We start from the raw sequence: 22,333 nt of genomic DNA on the forward strand, positions 1-22,333 counted from the left end.
GCTGTGAAAGTGAATGACCAGTAGAGCTTAAGGATAATAATCACAGTAAATATAACGCATATATGATCCACACCATACAGAGCAGGACGCTGATTAAAGGCATTGTGCACCGTTGCCTTTCAGTTTAATAAACAATAGAGCCGGAGGTGGTGGTGGTGGTGGTGGTGGTGATGGTGGAGGGGGGGTTATTATATGAGGGGTCGTTATTGTGTGCTGCAGGAACTCGGAGAGGGAGCAGATAGAGCTGGCAGGAAATCCTTCATTAGGCTGCACCCTCCCCAAAGCCACACCTGCGTAACACTTCTTGGATTGACTTCGGACTGAGAGCCGCTCGGAACAACAGCGCATTTACGGCCGGCGACACGCCCTCTTACCTCATACGCACACGAGCTGGCAGCCTGCAGTGCCGGCCTCAGTGGAAAACAGCAAGTAAGTAAGTACTGCCTGTCTGCAATAACAGTCATTCACGCCTGCAGCACACGTCTAGCTCAAACAAGGCTTGGAGGGAAGCACAGAATTTACATATTCAAGCAGGTAAAAACATGGAATTCTTCATCTCGCACCTTACTGGGATCAAATTCCACAAAACAATCGCATGAGGCTGTTTCTACCACAACCCACCAAGAAAAACAGTCCACTAGAAATTACTGCAGCCCGGTTATTCCTGAGCCTCGTCACATCTGCGGCCGAGCCTGCGAGTTACAGTGAGTAATCACAGGCTTTATATCAGGCTCGGGGCGCGACTTTCTCAGCCCAGCAGGAACGCTGTGTGGCTTCAGTAGTGATGATAAATACACACTTGTGGGGTTTCAGGAAAACGAAGGCTTCCTATTTAGAGAATTAGACTTCGGGAAAACGCTCCTGTGTGTTCGGCATCCCCAACATTCCCAAATGATTGATTATTGGTATAATTATTACACAGCAAAACAACTGATGATTGGCTTTGGTATCTGTAGCCATTCGAAAATGATTGATTATTGGCACTGGTATTGTAGCTATACCACAATGACTGATTATTGGCTTTAGCTATCCCTAAACGATTGATTATTGGCACTGGTAGCTGTTAGCTATACCATAATGATTCGTTATTAGATGTATCCATAGCAAAATGATTGGTTTGAGGTTATACTTAAGTATAAATGATTGGTTATTGGCTGTGGTATTATTAATCACAGCAAAATGATGATAACTGACTTTAACCATACCCAAATTATTCATTATTGGTATAATTATTATATGGCAAAACGACTGATGATTAGCTAAAATACTAAAATGATTGATTATTGGCACTGTTTTTGTAGCTATACCACAATTACTGATTATTGGCTTTAGCTATACCTAAACGATTGATAGTGTAAGTCATCTTAAAATTACTGATTATTGGTAGTAGTATTATAGGTCATACAATAATGATTGATTATTGGCAGTGGTATTGTTCGCGATACCAAAACGCAGCATTATTGGATTTATCCATAGCAAAATGATTGATTAGTGTTTCTACTATAGCAAAAATGATTGGTTATTGGCTTTGGTATTATTAATCACAGCAAAATTATGATTATTGGCTTTAATCATAACCGCATTATTGATTATTGGTATTGTTAACCATAGCAAAATGCCTGATTATTGGTTTTCCTTTTTTTTATCTATACCAAAATAATGATTATTGATAATGGTATTGTAAGCCATTTTAAAATGATTATTTTGAATAATGGTTAACATTGGTGATTGATTATTGGTATTGATGTTGTAAGCAAGAGCAAGATTTCTGTTAATTAATGGTGGTAGGTTGGTGCAGTGGATAACACCACTACCTGCCAGTGAGCTACCACACCATCTAGGAGAGTGTGGGACACTGCTGCACAACACCAATAAGAGTCCACTGGCCCACCTGGGTATGGGTGATATGGGTAACCTTGTACGTACATCGCTCTGGATAAAAGTCTAAATCTGATCAGTCCAAACATTTCATACATCAGAGCATCCTTCACAAAACCAAGTGATCCTCCAGCCAAGTCAACCTCTGCCTCTGTGAGCACTCCTCTTTCTGATCCGATCCGATCCGATCTGGCAGAAAGACGAGACGGAAACTCTGAGGCTCGTCTGCACCTGAATCATCAGTAACTGCAGCACGCAGATGGGGCTCCAGCAGTCCCCTGCGCTCAGAAGTACACTCTCCCTTCCTTCGTGGGGCCATTTGTGGCTTTGTGTTCAGACGCAGTCGGCTCAGACAAGAATAAGCAAGCTAAACATAACATGCGCCGGCCTGTGGTGGAGGGCAGGGCTGGGCGCGGCCAGCCAGTGTGTGACATCTCGGCCTCACCCGCACGGCTTTGGCCGGACGCTGAGCCCATTTCAATCAGGACTATAAAATAACTATGCCACAGAGGTCACAGCAGAGGGGCCTCAGCAGAACGGTGTAACTGTGGAGCAGCTCCACAAACTGAAAATCCATGTTTACCAGCGCTCATCTTCTGAGCTCAAACCCAATCCGCTCAGTCTGAGGCTGTGCTGTCCAGTTAACGCAGAACATGGTGACATTCTCACCCAGAGGAGCCAAATATGCAGATGAAACTTTCAGGAGAGCTGCTGCATGTGATTAAGTCATTCTACAAAATGGTGCCATTTATGTCTGCAGCGTTTCATGAGATTCATCAAGTTTCATCAAGTTTTTCTTAAAGCTCTTCAACAATTCAATTGTTCTTGTTAACACGATAAACATGAAAATACTAAAAACTAATTTTAGTCAATTTCCTATGTAATATTTCACAAACAAATGTCATTTTTACATTAAAAGTATTAAATTAATATGACTAAATTAAAATGGTTTTCAGGAGTGTGTATATGTGTTACTGTTTACGTATGATATATTTGTTTAAAATAAAAAATCCTTTTTTTTTTTTTTTTTTTTTTTACAAATTTACAACTTTACAACTAACATTTTTTGGTAAATATTTTATGATTTTATGGACTTACCACCCCGTCACCTGTTTTGTCTATAAATAATGTACTGTTGCTTTAAATGATAATACAAATAAGACGTGACCTCATTTGAGACTTTGAAGCATCCATTAACTAAAAAACGTGCAAAATTAAAATTGATGGAGAGTATGGCTACCATGTCTCGATAAAAATATAATATAATAAAGGATTTTATGCCATAGGTGGAAAATTTTTTTTTTGGAGGATTCATGGATTTCTTTTTAAAAAGTGTTGAAAATGGCACCAGTAGAATGGCTTATTATAAGGTATTTGGGATTAATTATTAATAATTAATAATTATTATTAATGCTGCACAGCATTTCGAAAGCATATACATTAGTTAATTATCCAACACTCTAGTTTTACAGTGTGCTGACACTGTATTCTACCTGAAATAGTTTTAAATGTTTATATATATATATATATATATATATATATATATATATATATTTATATACATAATAAATCAAGCATTGTGATATACTGATAAGACTAAAACATTAATATGTTTGTGTCACATTTCTGGTGAGAATAACTAAATAATTAGAATAATTCTGTACTGTAGAGAGTTTGCGATCTTCATTTAGCTTCATTGATCTTCATGAGAGGTAAAACATCTCACTGCATGTTAGCTTTGTCATCTTGGACTATTTCTACTGATCTATTATTAAATGTTTTTAAAAAGAGCAACATTTTAAATCCAAACATGGAGATAAATCCTCACCTTGCTCGGCATCCCATCTACAGCCAGTGCGCTCCTCTGTGGAACCTGGTACACATCCTGCGAGGGCGGGACCTGGTAGATGCCCTGTGCTGAGCCCGGACTGGGCTGCTGGGAGGGGGGCACCTGGTACAGCCCCTGTGGTGTGCGGGGTCTCTGCTGGTGGGCCAGACTCTGTGGAGGTGAGGGGCTGGCCGCGGTCTGGTTCTCAAACATGGGCCCGATGAGCAGCTTGAGGCGGTTGCCGGGGGCGATGCCCTGGCGACCATGCAACGAACAGAGCCACCATCCTTCTAGGCCGCCCGTGTTCTGCTCGATGACCGTCAGGATGTCGCCTTTACGGAAGGCCAGCTCCTCTGGGGATTCTGGGACGTTGTCGTACAACGCCTTCGCCATCAGGTTCTGTCACACAGGAAGAAACGGACACTGTAACCGGTCTGAACAGCAGGACCATGTAGAATCATTATCATGTTAACCGTGATGAATGAGGTCACTGGTGTTATTAGATCAGTGAGAGATGAGATGAGATGAGGGAAAAGAACAGCTGGTGGACAGAACCTGCATCAACTCAGCCAAAGCTGAGACACAGCCGACTGAACGTGACCCATTATTTTATTAGTTCTACTGATCGATTAGACCGATCCTCTGGTTTCCACCTGTTAGTGAGTTTTATTATTTCATTATTTATTTTATTATTATCCCACTATTTGATTGACAAGACTGAGATCACAATTCAGCGTTTGACCAAAGAGAAATGATGGCTGGATCATTTTTGCAAAATTTGATGTTCAACTGCATTAGATAATGATTAAGAATGAATTAATACATATTTAAAGCATTCATTAAGAATGTGCTATGTCATGTTTTCCCACTGTGAGATCGCTGTGATGGGGTTGTTAACCCCCTAATCAAGTCAAGTGAAGGTTCATTTATCATTTATACAACAGATCAGAGCATTTACTGAAATGCTTGTGGTGAAGTTCAGGTAATTCCTCTACAGCAGGACAGCGCTAATATACTATGGTTGCTGTCCAATGAAAAACATGTATCTCCAACTCTAGTTTTCAATGTAAAATCCAAGTTTCTAAAAGCAATTTTAGAGCATTTCTATTGGTTTGTTCATCTAGAACTGTTTACACAGTGTACAGAAGCAGCTACATGGTTCAAACCAGAATATACCAAAAAATACAGAATAATAAGGTGTTAGGTATGGGATGTCTACTATGTACAAGATTTATTAGACAAGAAGGTCATCGAAAATATATTCATTTTCACTTATTTTCACTTTTTGACATAATGTGAATTATATATATTATGTTTACATTTGAATGGACCAATAGAAACCCTCCAATATTATGTTTCCATTTTCCATTGATGTCCATTGAACGTTTATACATGTCCTTCCCCTGTAAAGCTGCAGTTTTGTGTGATAGTGACTATAAAAAATATATTTAGACAAAAGGCAGCAGCTGTATTCCCATTGCTGGTGCAATTATACTGTAGAATATAGAATTTATAATAAAAATGACAATAATTATAAATATACAAGTGTGAAAAGTTGATGGTTGATACAGTTACAGTAAATACAGTAAATATATAAGTTACAGTATAATAACTATATAATAACGAAAGGTAGAGCACTAATATGATAGGCTGTGATGTCCCTATATGATAAGGTTTAAGGTTAAGGCCAGGTCAGGAATCTCAGGGATTACTAAGAGTTATATTCTGCCTGACTGTAGAGGAACAGGGCAGTCTGCAGTGCTGTTTTTTCAGGAGGTCCTTTCATAACAGCACTGAAAACCATTACAGCAGTTGTGTAACAGCATAATTACACATTGCTGCTTTAAATCTAAAAAGTATGTGTGTTTACAGAGTTTACAGACATTAGTATGCAACGTGCAGGATGGTCAGTACTATTGATCTGATGGAGGACAGCATCTGCTCCGAGGCAGAACAACACATTAGCTTGGTAAACACCACAGACTCCCTCATATTACATAAATAAACACTGTAATGTGCTAAAAACAGCCTCCTTATCGTAGCACATCGAGAGCTAATCTGGCCTCAAAATGGGACACTCAGTCCGAAGTGCTTCAGTAACTTGTTCTTTCGAGAGAAAAAATGGGACAATCCCAGCTGACCTGGATCACACTATGAAAACAATCATAAAAATGACTCCAGCTCAGCACAGCGTAGCCAAAATATGCCTCTCAAGCCAATCCTACTAATATTTCCTCTGCTCATTACTTCAGCCACTAGGAGATAAAGCCAACGCCAACATGAAGGTCACTAAAACTGTCTGCATGGTTCATCTCATTACTTCACCTTGTATCTCCTAGTGGACCTTAGTAAACTCACTTTTCTAACTTCTGCATCTCTGTCTGATCAACAATCCAGACTGATCTGATCCTCAGAAACATCAGTAAATGATCTGCAGATGAAACTGATTCAGTACAGTGTGGCTCCGCCCCCTCAATCTGTTTACTGTTTATTCCCATCTGCAGGTTAGAGCGCCCCCTATCACATGGGCCGAGGCCTTCCTGTTCTCAGAGAGTCCTGATCATGGAGGGTTGTGGTGTTGATGGGATTTGAGCTCATGATCTCCTGAGTCTTCTGAGAAGCAGGACGCAGTTAGACAGTCGCTCCACTCTAGAGCTGTGAAGCCGTGTACATTTCTGAGTCTGAGAAAGAAGGGAAGGTAAATTTACTCAGAACTGGGTTTTAATGGAGGGGAATTTCACAGCTCTAGACCGGCCCTACGGTCTAACTGCTGCTCATCAAGCGTAAGGAGGTCATCAGTTCAAATCCCAGCAAGGCCTCAGCTCTCCACTGTCTCCACTGGCGATCTAAGCTGCATACGAATAATAATTAAAAGGGCGGAGCCACAGACTGAACATCTTACACAGTACTGAATCAGTTTCAGCTGCAGATCATTTACTGATGCTTCTGAGGATCAGATCAGTCTGGATTGTTGATCAGACTAAGATGCAGAAGTTAGAAATGTGAGTTAGGAGAACAGACTGAACTGAGTGAATGGAATCAGACTGTATCAGATTAGATCGGACTGAAATTCACTGTGGTCGCTGTGGTAACTGTCACACTTTATCTACACTATGAGTGCTGGGTTGCTATCTGCCAGCTTCTCCTTCGCCTTGTTGCTCTATGACCCAGTCAACTTTCCCACGGCGTCAGGAGTTAAACGGTTCCCATGTGAACCTCTCTGCTTGGGCAGCATCATTATCTCTGATCGGATGTGTGGTCGCATGGCTATTGTCTCATGCCCGTTGCCTTGGTCACCCGCAACCATCCAACATAACAACAACCCTCACCCAACCGACCACTGCTTGCTTAGACAGACAACCGTGAGCTTGAGGGTGACCTTTGGGGTCAACGGCAGCCAATGAGAGCTCTCACGTCAGTCTGGCTCACACAGCTAGATGAGCCCAGACAGTAATGCTCGTTTGCTTTGAGAGTCCAATATGAATGGAAGCTGAACTCTGACCCCAAAGACAAAGAGCATACAGGGCTACACTAATTGAGTCTCAGTAGGCATCAGCTGAGACTGTACTGGCCCCACCACACAGCCCTGTTTCAGAATAACACTGAGTGTGCAAGCGCTTCAGTTAGCAGAAATAAGGCCTGAACAGGAACACGCTACTCAGATGTGTGAAGATCTCAGCTCAGATAAATGGATCCCACTTCATAATAAGACTACCCTTAAAAAGGGCTTATAAATGGTTCAAATGATCATAAACACCTTATAAACATCAGTAATCAGTTCTAACTCAGGTCTAACTAGGGTCCACAGTGACCAGCTGCTCTCCAAGCAGTGCCACACACTCCTCCATACTGCTAAAGCTTAATAAACACTAATTAATAAACAAATCAGTAAACCATCCATAGATATATCTTATGGACAAAAGTATTGGGACACCTGCTCATTGATTGTTTCTTCTGAAATCAAGAATATTAAAAATAGCTGATCCTGCTTTTGTTGGAGCAACAAAGTCTCTACTGTCCAGAGAAGAGGAATTTCCACTAGATTTTGGAGCAGCATCTGTGAGGATTTGATTGCATTCAGCAACTAGAGCTTCAGTGAGATCAGGATGTTGAACGATCACCACCCCACCTCATCATCGCCAACTCCCCAAATGACTCCAGAGAGTGCTATTCTATTGGCAGTACTCTAGCTGTGTGTATGCATTTGCACATCTGTGTCAGCAATGGGTGCAACCTAAAGTTGCTGAATGTCGTAATCTGTAGAAGGGGTGTCCACAAACATATTGACGTGTAGTGTATGTCACTAAAGCTTTATCCTATATATATTGCGGGAAAGTGTTGGGCCATATTCTGACTGAGGACAAAGTCTGAGCGGGTGTTCATGTTTGCTGTACACTAATACAGGTCTATAATTGGGGCAGGTGAATCAGCACAGGAACCGAGGCGTATCCATGCCCTAAACACAGACTAATCACTGGGAGGCCACATCATCAGCGTAAGCTGACGCTCTAGTAAACCTAAGTGTTAGCCATTAGCACACCCTAGAAAGCCCCACTTTCGCTCTGAGGCGGCTGACGGGAGATTTCAGATCTGAGATGTTAAATATGGTAATGGAAGGCATTCCACCACCTTACCCCAACCGTGAGCAGCACAGCACTCTGGCCAGCTCTTCAAACCTTAATCAGTTCCAGCTAGAGCCGTCTACGCTAGCTTTATGACTCAGGGTGACCCAGATGTGCTCGGATGTCCTCAGGTACACCGCTCGACATTCCTGCGCATCTACGTTAGCTTGGAGGAGGCCGTGAAGACTGAACAGGGCTCTTACGGGCAACCACACTCCTAAAGATAAAGGTTCTCGGACATGTGGTTCTAGGGTAAACCCCTGAACTAGTGTAGAACCTTTACATTATATGGAAGTTCTCTCTTAAAAGCACACTCTTCAAAAATGAAGGTGCTACAAAAGGTTTGTACAAGAGACTGGTAAAGAACTTTCAGTGTAGAACCAGTTCTTCATATCTTAAAAAGGTTCTCCACACTTCCACAACACTTTTACAAACATAAAAACGTGGTTCTTTATGGAACCAAAAGTGGTTCCTCTATAGCAGAGGTCTTCACATCTGGACCCTGAATCCAGTTTCCAGTTCCAGAGAGAACAAATCCAGGACTGGAAACTGGGTTTTGGATTCATGGTCCAGGTTTAAAGATCTGGGTTCTATGGTATCACTCAAAGAACCCTTTGAAGCATCTTTATTTGTTGTATGGAAGAACTTCCACGTAAAGCACACGTTCTACACCAGCTTTTACTGTAGAACCACATGTCCAGCAACCTTTATTTTAAGGTTCTTGTTTTGACAAGAAGTGTGAAACCCATCAGTCTTGCTCATAAGCGTGAAAACCACTTGCACGTTCCGGAGGCCTCCCGGTCTGCACCTGGAGCTGAGACACGTCCAACTCTGGAGCCCTCTCGCTGCCCTCTCTCACTTTTGGGAAATTCATGACTCACGCGATTCTAAATAAAGGCCGTCGAGGCAGCCCGGTGTGTGTGTTTCACAAACAGGCCAGAAATTCTTGCAGAAAGTGGAGAAATCCAAGAGTGAGCCATGAACAAGAAATAAATAAACTTGCGCAATCAAATGACTCCTGAACGCACCCGCTGGAGTCCCACCTACCACAAAAGCCCTCTAGCTGGGCGGCTCTGGCTCAAGCTCTGGTGAAGGCATCAAGGCTAATTACGTAGGCGTTGGAGTAGCAAATGAGGTCACTAAACAAAAAAAAAAGAAGGCACCACCTTTCTGAGAGAAATCTGCTCCCTCAGGCAACATGTTGTACAGCTGTACACTACCCCCCCTCCCAAAGCACACCCCATGGAAAAAATGGGACGTCCCAAAACCGACCTCCACGCAGAGGATTCCTGTGAAATGATGCAGTGTGAAAATTAGAACCAAGCCGCTTTAACATATGCCCTCGGGGAGGGGGGAGGGAGGGTACGATGGGTGAGCCAGCACGCTCACTTGCCCTCATTTCACCTGAGTAAATATAGAAAATAATTATGGTAATGACGCTAATGAAGACCTGATGACTTGCCTTGATGGTTCTGCTGAGAAAAGGCAGTCAAGACAAAATGGGCCGTGGTTTAAAACGTGCTGCGCGGATTCGTACTACGTGAGCGCGGAGTGTGGACCACACAGCTGAACATCTCCAGCATTAGCACTTTCAGCTCTGCAATTCACGATTCAACAGTTCATTTCCAACAACGGTGACGCTTAGCAGCCTACCCTTATCAATAAGAGTGCTACAAAGGGTTCTTTGAGTGTTGTCATAGAAACAAAAACATTTAGAACTCTTACATCTATTTCTTTGAACCTTTTTAAGAACAAAACCCCTTTTTTATTTATACACCTTTATATTGAAGAATTTAAGTAGCACTATAAGGACAAAAGTATTGGGACACCGGCTCCTTCACTGTTTCTTCTGAAATCAAGGGTTTTAAAAGAGCTGATCCTGCTTCTGTTGGAGTAACTGTCTCTACTGTCCAGAAAAGAAGACTTTCTACTTGATTTTGAAGAAGGAGCATTGCCGTGACTGCTCCACAGCTCAACGCTGGGGTGCTTTATACCCCGCTAGCCCACGCCTGGCATTAGGCAGCATGATGCCAATAGCTTCATGATGTTGATCTGCTCCAGAGAGTCCTATTCTATTGGCAGTACTTCTTCTCTACAGGGACTAGACAAGCTGTGCGTATCTGTGTCAGCAATGGCGGCGACTTAAAGTAGCCGAATGCATTCATTAGACATTGTGTCCACAAACTTTTGGACATACAGTTCCATGACGGTACACATGACTGCAACACAATGGCCACCCAACTGAATTCATAATCTAAATATGGCTTCAGAATGTACCTAGAATAGAAGTCACCCACCACACAGCAAGAATAGACTTATCAGCACATGGAGCAGAGGTTGACTGCCTCCACCCAAGTATGGACAGGATTACCATTCAGACCAATGCCTAAAACTGTTCTCCCAACCAATGACTAACTACTGTCGTCAAGCCAAGCAAACTTGAGAGAAGAGGCGCGCTTGACTGACTGCCTCAGTGTTGCTTTGATGGTTCCACCCATTTCCTCTGCTCTGTGAATCAACGGCCACCCCCACACCAAGCATGGCAACATCCTGATGACATGCACAAAATCCCCCCACCTACCAGCAGCCAATGCACAACACAGCACCAGCACTGCAGCCTCATAGGCCGAGACCACACAAGGTTTCAGTGTTTCGAGCTACGAGCTACTGGCTACGAGACTTCAGCACGGATGACTTTGCTGCCTCGACCACAAAGTTTCACAATGTCTCATCGCAGTACCAACCTGTCGAGAGAGAGATAGATGAAGGACATCTCTGCATGTCAAACCAGTCTAGACTGCTAAACAAACCTCATCACTTCTCTAAATGCATGAGAAATGCTATAAAAGAGGCTTGCCAATCAAACCAAGGTAGTATAAACCAACCAGCTTAGCTCCAGTAGAACATGCTCTCATGTATCTCAGATACAGCCAGAAAGGTCAAGAAGGTCAAGATGAAAGAAGACAGTAAATTAGAAAGCCGATCGACTAGACACTCAACCAGACAGGTTTCAGCCCATCAGGTTCCATTAAGCCAATCCCTTCCACTGTAAGACAGCCTCTGGTCATTACTTGCCTCTTTATCTGTGACTCAACCGCCTCCTCAGCCTCCTCAGCCTCCTCAGCCTCAGTAAATGCAGTAAATACACTCCTGTAGTGACAGAACTGGGCTTGTCTCGGCTTCTGCTACACCTACCCAACCAACCCACCAAAGTGCCCCCCATTCTCAGTTCATTACGCACATCCTGCAGACACTCAGATCAAAGATGGATGCTGAAGATATGTCAACACACAACAAACGTGCTCACGTCATGTGCCATGTCAGCCGGAAGCCGATGCTGTGGCACTGTGTGTTACACAACCGCATCCTTGTGGTCAAGTTTACTCGTCAGTGTTTTCTGAACACTGGCAGGATGCAAGTATCGAGAGCTTTAACCAGGATCTGAAGACTAGCCGGGTGTAAGGGGCTGGTAAGGGGTGTGTTAGGGCTGTTAAGGGGTGAGGGGTTTGACGTATGGAACTGCTGGAGGGGAGGGGGTTGCCTATCCCATGAAACAGAGCAGGCTAATCGTTTTAAGCCGTTGAGACATAGAGACTAATCCCCTAAAAGCTAGCAGCCAGACTGAGCCATATATTTATGCTGTCTCAGCAGGGGCGCACCCCTTCATATCTCACACAGGAATTACCCAACGAACAGAACGTCCTCCTGATTTCACACTTTAAGAAGAAGTCTATAGTGAACAAACACTGATAAGCGATACGCAAACTCACAGAGCAGTTGTGTTTCTGGAGAACTGGGTTGATTTTCGGCGGCATCTCTAACACAAGGACCCAGGCAAGGCTTTCGCTTCCAGAAAGGATGAGGAGGAGCTTCTTCTCAAGGCCTATTTGGGCAATCAGCTATGATATACGTTGTACACTGGACAATGTACACTCATAATAAATGAGCTGTATTATTCCTCAAACTGTGCTGTATTGTGTTTACACAAATTTTAAACTCTCTTTAATTCCTAAATATATGTATATATATATGAAACAATGAAGAGCCCACCCTACATGATCGGTTTCTCTGGTTTTACTGTTTATATTCAGTGCGTTTAGAGAAGTGAACATGTTAATTGTATTTCATAAACCATGGACAACATTTCACCTAAATTCCAAATCAAAATATTTACTATTTAGAGCATTTATTTATTTGCAGAAATGCTCAAATAATGCAAAGAAATGATGATAATAATTATAATGTAAAGAAGTTATTATTCAGATTTAAACACAGTGCTAATATCAGAACTTTGAGAGCATTCAGAAATCACTATGCTGAAATAATAACCTCAATACAATGGCTGCCGGACATGTAGAGATGCAAGTTTAAAAAAAAAAAACAAGTGGTATTCCAGAGCAGTATAAATATATATACTAATATATGTCAAATGTATGTATTATATAAATATACCAAATATAAATATATTTTATTTATATTATATATATATATTTTTTTTAAAATTTAAATTTCCAGTTAAATTAATTCTAACTACCGGGCAGTTATCGAAGCTTGCTGAACCGTCTATGACAACTACAAGCATATTTATTTAGATTTTATCATTTAGTGTTTTTATAGAAATGATCAGTCTATTTTAGATATATTTTTATTTATAATATATCTTATTACAACTTTTAATATTAGTTATTATATATATATATATATATATATATATTAAATTATACTTTTTAATTAAATGATATTTTATTATAATAATTATTATTATTGTTGTTGTTGATCTGAAGCACACACTGGTATTAGCAGTGATAATAACGCAGTTAATGGACATCTGTACTTCACAGGCAGTAACAGTCTTTGTGCGAAGTGCACGGATCAGGGGAGGTCTCGTCACAATCTCTGCATGCAGCTGTCAGATCGCTTCTCATCTGACGTGACCCCAACAGGAACAACCTGACAGGGGCGAATTACCCTAAATCAGATCGGAAAATAGCTGACACCTCTAAGGGCGGTCAACGGAAACGATGACTTTCAGCGCTGTTGATGTTAAAAGGCTTATTTTTCCGCCCAGCGTCACAAGCTCACAATAACACTGGCTTCTCCCCACGGATCACTCTCACACAGTAACGGGTCAGACCGTCAAGACTGGACTTGGTCCATTCATTAAACAGAACCAAAGACAACAGGGAAAGCTCAATTTTACATTCTAAAATAACAGAAATCCCCGCCACACTCTCCTAACTCACTTCTGCATCTCAGTCTGATCAACAATCCAGACTGATCTGTGGCTCCGCCCCCTCAATTACTGTCCATCTGCAGGTTAGCTGAGGCCATGCTGGGATTTGAACTGATGACCTCCTCACGCTTGATGAGCAGCAGTTAGACCGTAGGGCCGGTCTAGAGCTGTGAAATTCCCCTCCATTAAAACCCAGTTCTAGAGTAAATTTACCTTCCCTTCTTTCTCAGACTCAGAAATGTACACGGCTTCACAGCTCTAGAGTGGAGCGACTGTCTAACTGCGTCCTGCTTCTCAGGAGACTCAGGAGATCATAAGTTCAAATCCCATCAACACCACAACCCTCCATGATCAGGACTTTCTGAGAACAGGAAGGCCTCGGCCCATGTGATAGGGACGCTCTAACCTGCAGATGGGAATAAACAGTAAACAGATTGAGAGGGCGGAGCCACAGACTGAGAATCTTACACAGTAGTGAATCAGTTTCAGCTGCAGATCATTTACTGATGTTTCTGAGGATCAGATCAGTCTGGATTGTTGATCAGACGGAGATGCAGAAGTTACCAATCACCAACAACAAATCTAAAGAATCTAAAGTTACTTGGAATAATTTATTGTTTTATTAAAGTATATTAAATTAAATTAAATAAGAATAAGAATACATTATTGTTCTACTAAAAATGACCAGAACATTTACAGAGAAATTAGAAGTTTAATGTTACCAAACATTTAAGAAAAGAAAAATGTAAAAAAGGTCAAATGTAAAATAAATGAACTGTTTGAACAAAGAGGGATTAGTGAACTACCCTCACACACCTTCACACTTCCTGACAAAGGCTGGCATACCACACAATATATCAGTGAAGTTCTTACCTCCTTAAGAATGTGTGTGTGTGTGTGTGTGTGTAAAGGCCTCTAACAAATGGGGGGACGGTGTGGAGCACTGGTTGAGACCTGTTCTGTGAATAGCTCTTGTTTTCTCCCTGGAGAATGTGGGATGCCTGCAGAGAAGTGCTCTTTATGTTCAATGCCACCTCCAGCACTCTCTCATACACACACACACACACACACACACACACACACAGGGAGAGAGAAAGGCCTGATCCCCAAGACTTAAACAGGAATGTGGGGGTCCTTTAAAAATAAGTGCACTCATTTGCTTATCTATAAATAACTACTCATCCTTATCAGCTGCTGATCAGGTTCAACTCTTCACCCCAGGAAACACACACACACACACACACTCTTTCTCTCTCTATTCCCCCACCCCCTGTCACCCCCTTAGTTCCCATTTATTTCATTTCTATGTATTTCTCCACCCAAATCCTCCACGTTTGGGACGAAGAAGAGTGATGCCTGTCTTCCTCTGCACCTCTATCTGGGCCGAGGCCTGGAATCTGAGCCCATACAGAGAGCGAGAGAGTAAGACAGAGAGCGCGAGAGAGAGAGAGAGAGAGAGAGAGAGGGAGAGAGAGAGAGAGAGAGAGAGAGAGAGAGAGGGAGAGAGAGAGAGGGAGAAAAGAATCCCAGGACTTGGGTTCACCTAATCGCTCTTCATTGTGGTCGAGGAGCTATTTCTGCCACGGTTACATAAGCCTGAAAAGAGGCTCTGTGAGTCGCCAGGAGAAGTACGGGAAGGAGTGTGAGTGCGTCTGTGTGTATATAAAGGCGGAGGCCTCCTTCCCTTCAGCTGAGGGAAAAACTTATGTCAAAACAGTCTGAAGCGTAGCAGATGTTGCTTCGTATCGAGCAATAAAGCTTAAATACTAATTACGCCATCTCTGCGCTCCATTAATCAGCCAGCGAGGCCTATCTGAGCCATGCCTGCAGTGTTTAAATCCCCACCCTGTATCAGCTCCACCTTAAACCAGCAGCTTCAGGATGCTGATGCTCCACTGACTGGAACAGGGAGAAGGGCGTCTCCGTCATTCCCACTCCGGGCCGGAGCACTGCTGCTGCTACTGCACTATGGAGGTTTGGTGGTGGAGCTGCAGGAGGAGAACCTCTCTCCAGAACTGCTGTGTAACGCTGCAGAACCCATAGAGTCATATTAGTGTAAAATCCTGTAGTGTTTCTCTACCACCTCCACCCACATGCTGCTCCACCTTCAGATCAAGCTTCTGCAGCTCTCACACGGTCCAGAAATGCACGTGCATGGGGGAGCCCAAGAGCGAGAAATACCAGTTTTCACATACTGCTGCTTTAAGGGCCCACCTGCCCACCCAGGCATAGACTGGGGTCAGGTTGTGACTGACCTTTGAGACCTACAGCCTCAACGTCAAAACCGGAACACGTCAAAAGCATATATGCCACAGCCGAACGCTCATCTCATGCCTTTCTGATGAGTGATATTTACGAATATATGAAACATACACTATATTGACAAAAGTATTGGGACACCAGCTCATTCATTATTTCTTCTGAAATCAAGGCTATTATAAAGAGTTTAGCCGGCTTTATATGTATACTGTCCAGGGATGAAGACATGACTCAACTAGACTTTGGATGCGCATTGCTGTGAGGATTTGATTGTATTCAGCAACATACGTGTTAGTGAGATGTTGGAAGTTGGATGATGATCACCTCCCCAACTCAGCCCAATAGTACTGGATGGAGCTCCTCCAGCATCATTCCAGAGAACACAGGTCTTCCACTGCTCCACAGCTCCTCAATGCTGGGGGGCTTTATACCCCTCTAGCCCACACCTGGCATTATTAGGCAGCATGGAGCCAATAGGGTCATGATGTTGATCTGCTCCAGAGGGTCCTATTCTATTGGCAGTACTTTTCTACAGGGACTAGGCAAGCTGGGTGTGCATTTGTACATCTGTGTCAGAAATAGGTGCAACTTAAAGTATCTTAAAGAGTGCTGAACTGAAAGGGGTGTTTGTCTATTTAGAGACACAACTGTGGTTTCTACTGAACGCTCAGAAGCTGCTGGTAATTACAGCGTCTTCACAGGGCTTCTGCTTGCTTTCAGTCGGTGGAGGCTGAACGCAAATATCCCAGCTCCTCTGAGCAGCAGTAATCTGACGTGTCTCTCTGAACGCTCTAATATTAGAATCATTAAAACATTCATTCTCAGGAGGGACTTTAAAAGTGGGCCCAGACCCATTAGCAGCACACACGTACACACGCCTCCCCAGCTCACTGAGTCATCAGCTGCTCTTGAGTAAACTCATCTACTCTCATTTCAAAGGAGCAAAGGTGGCAAATGACTCAGGCGACTAATATTTAACTCCCTGAATAAGTGAAAGGCAAACATGGCTCATCTTTCAGGTGCTGCATACCGGCGGCGGCCTACACTACATGTCCAAATGTTTGTGGACACCCCTTCAAATTCAGCATTCTCCTACTTTAAGTTGCACCCATTGCTGGCATAGCTGGTCTAGTCCCTGTAGAGAAGAAGTACTGCCAATAGAATAGGACTCTCTGGAGCAGATCAACATCATGACCCTATTGGCTCCATGCTGCCTAATAATGCCAGGCGTGGGCTAGAGGGGTATAAAGCCCCCCAGCATTGAGGAGCTGTGGAGCAGTGGAGGAACTGTGTTCTCTGGAATGATGGTGGTGGAGCTCCATCCAGTACTTTTGAGATGAGCTCATCAAATCTCACTAACCTACTCTTGTCACTGAATGCAATTAAATCCTCACAGCAATGCTCATTCTCCAAAATCCAGTAGAAAGTCTTCCTCTCTGGACAGTAGAGACAGTTACTCCAACAGAAGCAGAATTGACTCAGAAGAAACAATGAATGGAACAGGTGTCCCAATACTTATGTCCATTTAGTGTAGCAGCATTATGTCTTAACTGGACACTTGTCAATGATGGATCTTCTGACTCATTACTCGCAGTGCAATGTGGGGATGTTATTCGTAGACTGGAGAAAGGGAATGTGCCTAATCGTCTTGGCAGCTGTGTCCTCCACCCTTGGAGTGTAACACAGATAGGTTATCGGAGCCTAAGCTGCCAAGGCCAGCCTTCTCCCCTCATTGAGATGTGTTGTAGCAAAGCAGCAGGTCTGCATCAGCAGCTATGCCAGCTCTTCAGGGCTGACTGACCCACAGCTCTGCTGTTTCCACAGTTGGCTGGTGAAGGGTGCTCTTTGCTGCCAATCTGCCACCAGTTTGGTGGCTAATGGGGGACAAACTGATCCAGGATCAGTGTATGCATTCCAGCTTTAAAAAAAATGCTATTTTTAACTGATGCACTGAAGATGAGTATCTAAGTATCTAAGAATAGACCATCATGGTCAGACTACTCAATTACTCTACAGCCTACAGGAAGAAACACACCAAACACTGAAGAACTAGTGCAGGTAGGAGACTGGCAGATCCCAGGCTCATCCACTCATAAGCTTCACAGAGGGTCTCACCCGGATCAGCCATAACATTAAAACCACTGCCTAATATTGTGTAGGCCCCCCCGTACCGCTACAACATCTCCGATCCCTTAATACATGGACTCCACAAGACCTCTGAAGGTGTCCTGCTGTGGTATCGGACACCACAAGTTAGCAGCAGTCCTGTAAGCTCTGCGGTGGGGCCTCCATGAGCATCAATAGGCCCTGGGCGCCCATGATCAACAATTGCCCTTCCTTGGAGCACTTTTGGTAGGCCTGCCTGATGTTTTGGCAGTCATCTAGAACATCACAGTCCTGCTTCAACACCTTCATCCCAGATCATCAATGTTCTTCACCTCACTTGACCGTGGTTTTAATGTTATGGCTGAACGTCCATTCACCTATTCACAGACACTGTTATCCGTAATGCGGTCAAATCCATATCCTGGGACCATGTGACACTCGCATTCTCTTGTAACCTGGTGAGCATCTCCCCTCAGTCCTCACTAAACCCTGTGGACGCTGTGGACGCTCCACTATTGTGAACGGAGCAGTTATTCGAGGTACGTGAGCTTCGGATTTCCTAATACGGTCTGATGACACAGCCTCCAGTCTGAAACATATGCATCTAATAAGCAATCTAAGACTGAGAGAGTGAGAGAGAGCGAGAGAGAGTGAGAGAGAGTTAGCAGACACTGCTGTACAGTAGAGGAATACACACAAGCAGATCTGAGCTAAACCGTCCGTCTCCTGCCAAGTGCCCCACATTCCCCAGATAGTGTGAAGCAGACAAAAGCATTCCATTGAAGAGCAGGTCCAGCCCAGCACCATAGTAGGAAGCGAAGCTTCCCATCGGCTTGAAAAGGCTTAAAGAGCAAAGGGAATGTAAATGATGAGAACACGGCGCTCAGAGGCCAAGTTCTGAATGAAAGGGCCCTCCTCCTCACTAAGCCAACTCGCACGAAAGCTCCACGGCGGCTCTGCTTTCCAACAGACCCAACCTCCCCATCCTCCCCCTCCCGTCCCAACCGGGCTCTGGAATCAGCAGAGGGAGCATCGTGTGATGAGGAACGCCACTGTATTCGCTCTGCGAATAATTTCCCGAGCTATTCCATTTCAGACTGTGATGCTGTAGGCCTTGTCAGGTATGGAAATAATCAGTGAAGCCAAAGTTTGCGTTGGCTTGGGTTGGTGGAAACGTCAGCCACTGACATAATAACAGCATAATAACAACAACACAACAAGGCTCCTCAGCCAGCATGACCTTCGCGACCTGCAGAAACAGGGCCCTTCTGAAGGGGTTCTTTATTTCATGATATCTGGATTCAGCAGTGCTTCACAGCGTTGTTCCCAGCTAATAAACAGAATAAACAACCCAGGCCAGGTAATGGTCGACCGGAGCGTGGAGCGGAGCTGAGCTGTGTACGGAGACGAGCTAATGAATGGCCCTGTGTTTTCTAGAGTGGCTCCAAGTAACACGATAGGAGGTCAAGTGTAAATCACATTATTTACTAGCTACCTGCTTCTCCACAATGGTGTCCACTGTCAACTCACAGGCTTTTGATTACTTATGGTAAATCACTGCTGTCCGGAGCTAAGAGGGAGGGGGTCGATGGGTGTACAGTATTTACAGCTCTGATGGCATTAGTGCTGCGAGAAAAGAGAGAGGGGGGGGGGGGGGTTAAAGAGACATTCTTCAGCAGTGATGCCATTTAGCCCTGCCAACCCATCCAAGGGAGGGATCTTTACAAGACAAGCAGGTAAATAAACCATCAGTAGACCTCATAAAACACACACACACACACACACACACACACACACACAGCTGACACTTATTATAAGGGTGCAAATGAAGTTTCCACAGCCACTAGTACCAGTACAACTCTCTAAACTACATACTTCATACTTTTATTGTATTTAAGGTTTAAGCTCTTAATAACGTAATAATGTAAAGTACCGTTAACCCCAGTGCCCCCAGTACCCCCAGTACCCCCCCACCCCCGGGCACAGTGCGCAGGTACTCTGTACAGAAGTCACTTACTTTATACTTCATCGTACGGCAGCTGCTGTCCTCCAGACCAGTGTGGCAATATCCGGGGAAAACGTTCAAATCAACAGTCAGCTTAACGTTTAGTCGACGTTTTAAACCAGAGCCATCCTGAGCTAAACGTTGACGGGACGTTCAGACCGCAGCTCGACGCACCAGCACAGCCTCCGCCGTCTACTGAGCAGCACGAGCCCCCTACGCCACGACCTGCTCGCCTCGTTTGCATATGAGCGTCTATTGGTCGAGGCCGGAGAAAGCCCAGCCCCCGACGTGATGTCAGACAGCCAATGACACAGCTCACAGATTTGAAGGGGGAAATTACGACATTGAGGGCTTTCGTCACAGGCTAAATTTACATCAGGACGTTTTCTCATTTACTGTAAATTCTGCCAGACCAGTTTAAAGCGTGAAAGAGAGAAATCTGTACAGCTGACTGGGTGTAAGCTTTTAATAATTCTCCACTAAAAGACCCATATCCTGCTTACAACTTCCCATATACTGTAATTACTACTAATAATAGAGTAATGATTATAGTATAATAGTTCATATGTGAGGGGGTTCTACTGCAGAAGCTCCAGATCTCATCAGAACAGATAAAGCAGCTGAACATGAATCCAGTAACAAGGAGAAACAAGAGCTTCTCATTCTGAAGAAAGAAAGTAGTGAGATCATGTTGGTGAGCTGGTCTGAAGAACAGAGCTCGGTTCCTCCAGGGTTCTCCTGGACGCCCCCCAGTCCAGCCAGCACAGCATGGAGGATGTGTTCAACTCCATCAGCAGCAGCAGCAGCAGCAGCAGCAGCAGCTCACCTGATTTATCATTAAGCCCTGATTTACCACCAAACCAGGTGTTGATCTGAGGAAAACTCTAAATAACACTAGACTCCATGAGAGAGGAGAACTTTGGAGATGTTCTAATGATGAACACAGTGATGGAGAACCTCCACCACTTTCTGTAGGAGTGTTATTATTAGTGTTTATTTTAATATCAGTGATTTACTGAGCAGATCAACTCTTAAAGAGCAGATAAGAAGCTTTCATTTTCAGGTTTTACAGTAGTTATATTTCTGTTATTTTGCCTTGAAAAATAAATGAAAAACATGCATTTTGGTTTAGTGAATAATTTAATGAGCTCTACTCAGATTGGCTGGTGTACGTCACTATGACAGCTCACAGGAGCCCGGTAGCATAGCATAGCATGGCTTTGTTTTTAGCACTATAACAAGAACACTGTAATTATTCTTTGTAAATATTCTGTAATTATACTGGTGCTGTCCTCTCTGTGTCCTCTCAGCACAGTGTGTGTTTAGATAGCTGGAGAGATTGTATCCAGTAGGGTAGGGCAAGCTTTCAGTATAGCACAGGATACCACAATGTGATAGTATCTAAAAGTAATGACTTAACATCTCACAATGAGATAGTATGTTGAAATAATGACTTAGTATCTTACAGTAATGATCTATTATCTTACAATGTGGTAGTATCTCAAAGTTATGATTTAATATCTCAAAATAATAACATAGAATATCACAATGGGATCTCATAATGTATCTCAAAGTAATGACTTAATATCTATGAATAATGAGATAGTATTTCAAAATAATGACTTAATATCTATGAATAATGAGATAGTATTTCAAAATAATGACTTAATATCTATGAATAATGAGATAGTATTTCAAAATAATGACCTAATATCTCAAATAATGACTTAGTAAAATAATGAGCGAGCCTAGAATCTCATAATGAGATAGTATCTTAAAATAATAGCTTAGCATGTCAGAATAGTTACTTAATATGTCAAATAATTAAATAGTATCTCAAAATATAAACAAAAGAATAAGTAGGTTCTTTTTTTATTATTATTTTAGGTGGTGGGAATGGGCCTCCATGAAACTGGGCCTAGATTAGTTGTTAGGTTAGTAAAAACCAGAGGTACAGCTTGGTTGTGTAGTTGAGTGTAAAGTTCTGATCCCAGATCAGTAAATAGTTGTTTAGTTACGAGGCTTTAAATTATTGACTTGTATAAATGACATTTCCTGTGGCTGCAGCAGCCAGAAGACGATTTTGCAAACAGGACAGCAGCGTCGGAGGAAGTATGTTGAAAGCTTACCCAGGCGGAATACAGGTGGGGAAATGTGGTAGGGAGTGATGAAAGCATCTCTGAGTATCTCAGTTTAGGTTTGTTTCCATTACACTGAGACGGTGAAATGTGAAGCTGCTCTGAAAGCACTAACCTGAGCAGTGGAACCACTAAACTGCATTTGTACCTGACTGGAGTATTCTTAAAACTCAAATTCTCAAAATGCACAGATCAGCCATAACAATAAAACCAGCTCTGGTCAAGGCATGGACTTCACAAGACCTCTGAAGGCGTTCTGTTGTG

The 22,333-nt window shown here is 43.2% G+C and overlaps 1 protein-coding gene across 2 annotated transcripts in view; it reads right to left on the minus strand.

The window, feature by feature from the left end:
* Window positions 1-20,108, minus strand: part of nedd9 (neural precursor cell expressed, developmentally down-regulated 9) — a 42,284-nt gene extending 22,176 nt beyond the window's left edge. The window contains exons 1-2 of one of the 2 annotated variants that reach the window (XM_072676507.1): window positions 19,944-20,108; window positions 3,707-4,105 (exon numbers count right to left, since the gene is read on the minus strand). In XM_072676507.1, coding sequence (XP_072532608.1) covers window positions 3,707-4,105; window positions 19,944-19,955 — 411 coding nt within the window. In that variant the 5' untranslated portion in view covers window positions 19,956-20,108. Of the gene's footprint in view, window positions 1-3,706; window positions 4,106-19,421; window positions 19,509-19,943 lie in introns of those variants that run through there. The other variant, XM_072676508.1, reaches the window with a different exon arrangement.
* Between the last annotated feature and the right edge of the window lie 2,225 nt (window positions 20,109-22,333).

This window comes from Salminus brasiliensis, chromosome 3 (genome assembly GCF_030463535.1).
Source record: "Salminus brasiliensis chromosome 3, fSalBra1.hap2, whole genome shotgun sequence".
NCBI lineage: Eukaryota > Metazoa > Chordata > Actinopteri > Characiformes > Bryconidae > Salminus > Salminus brasiliensis.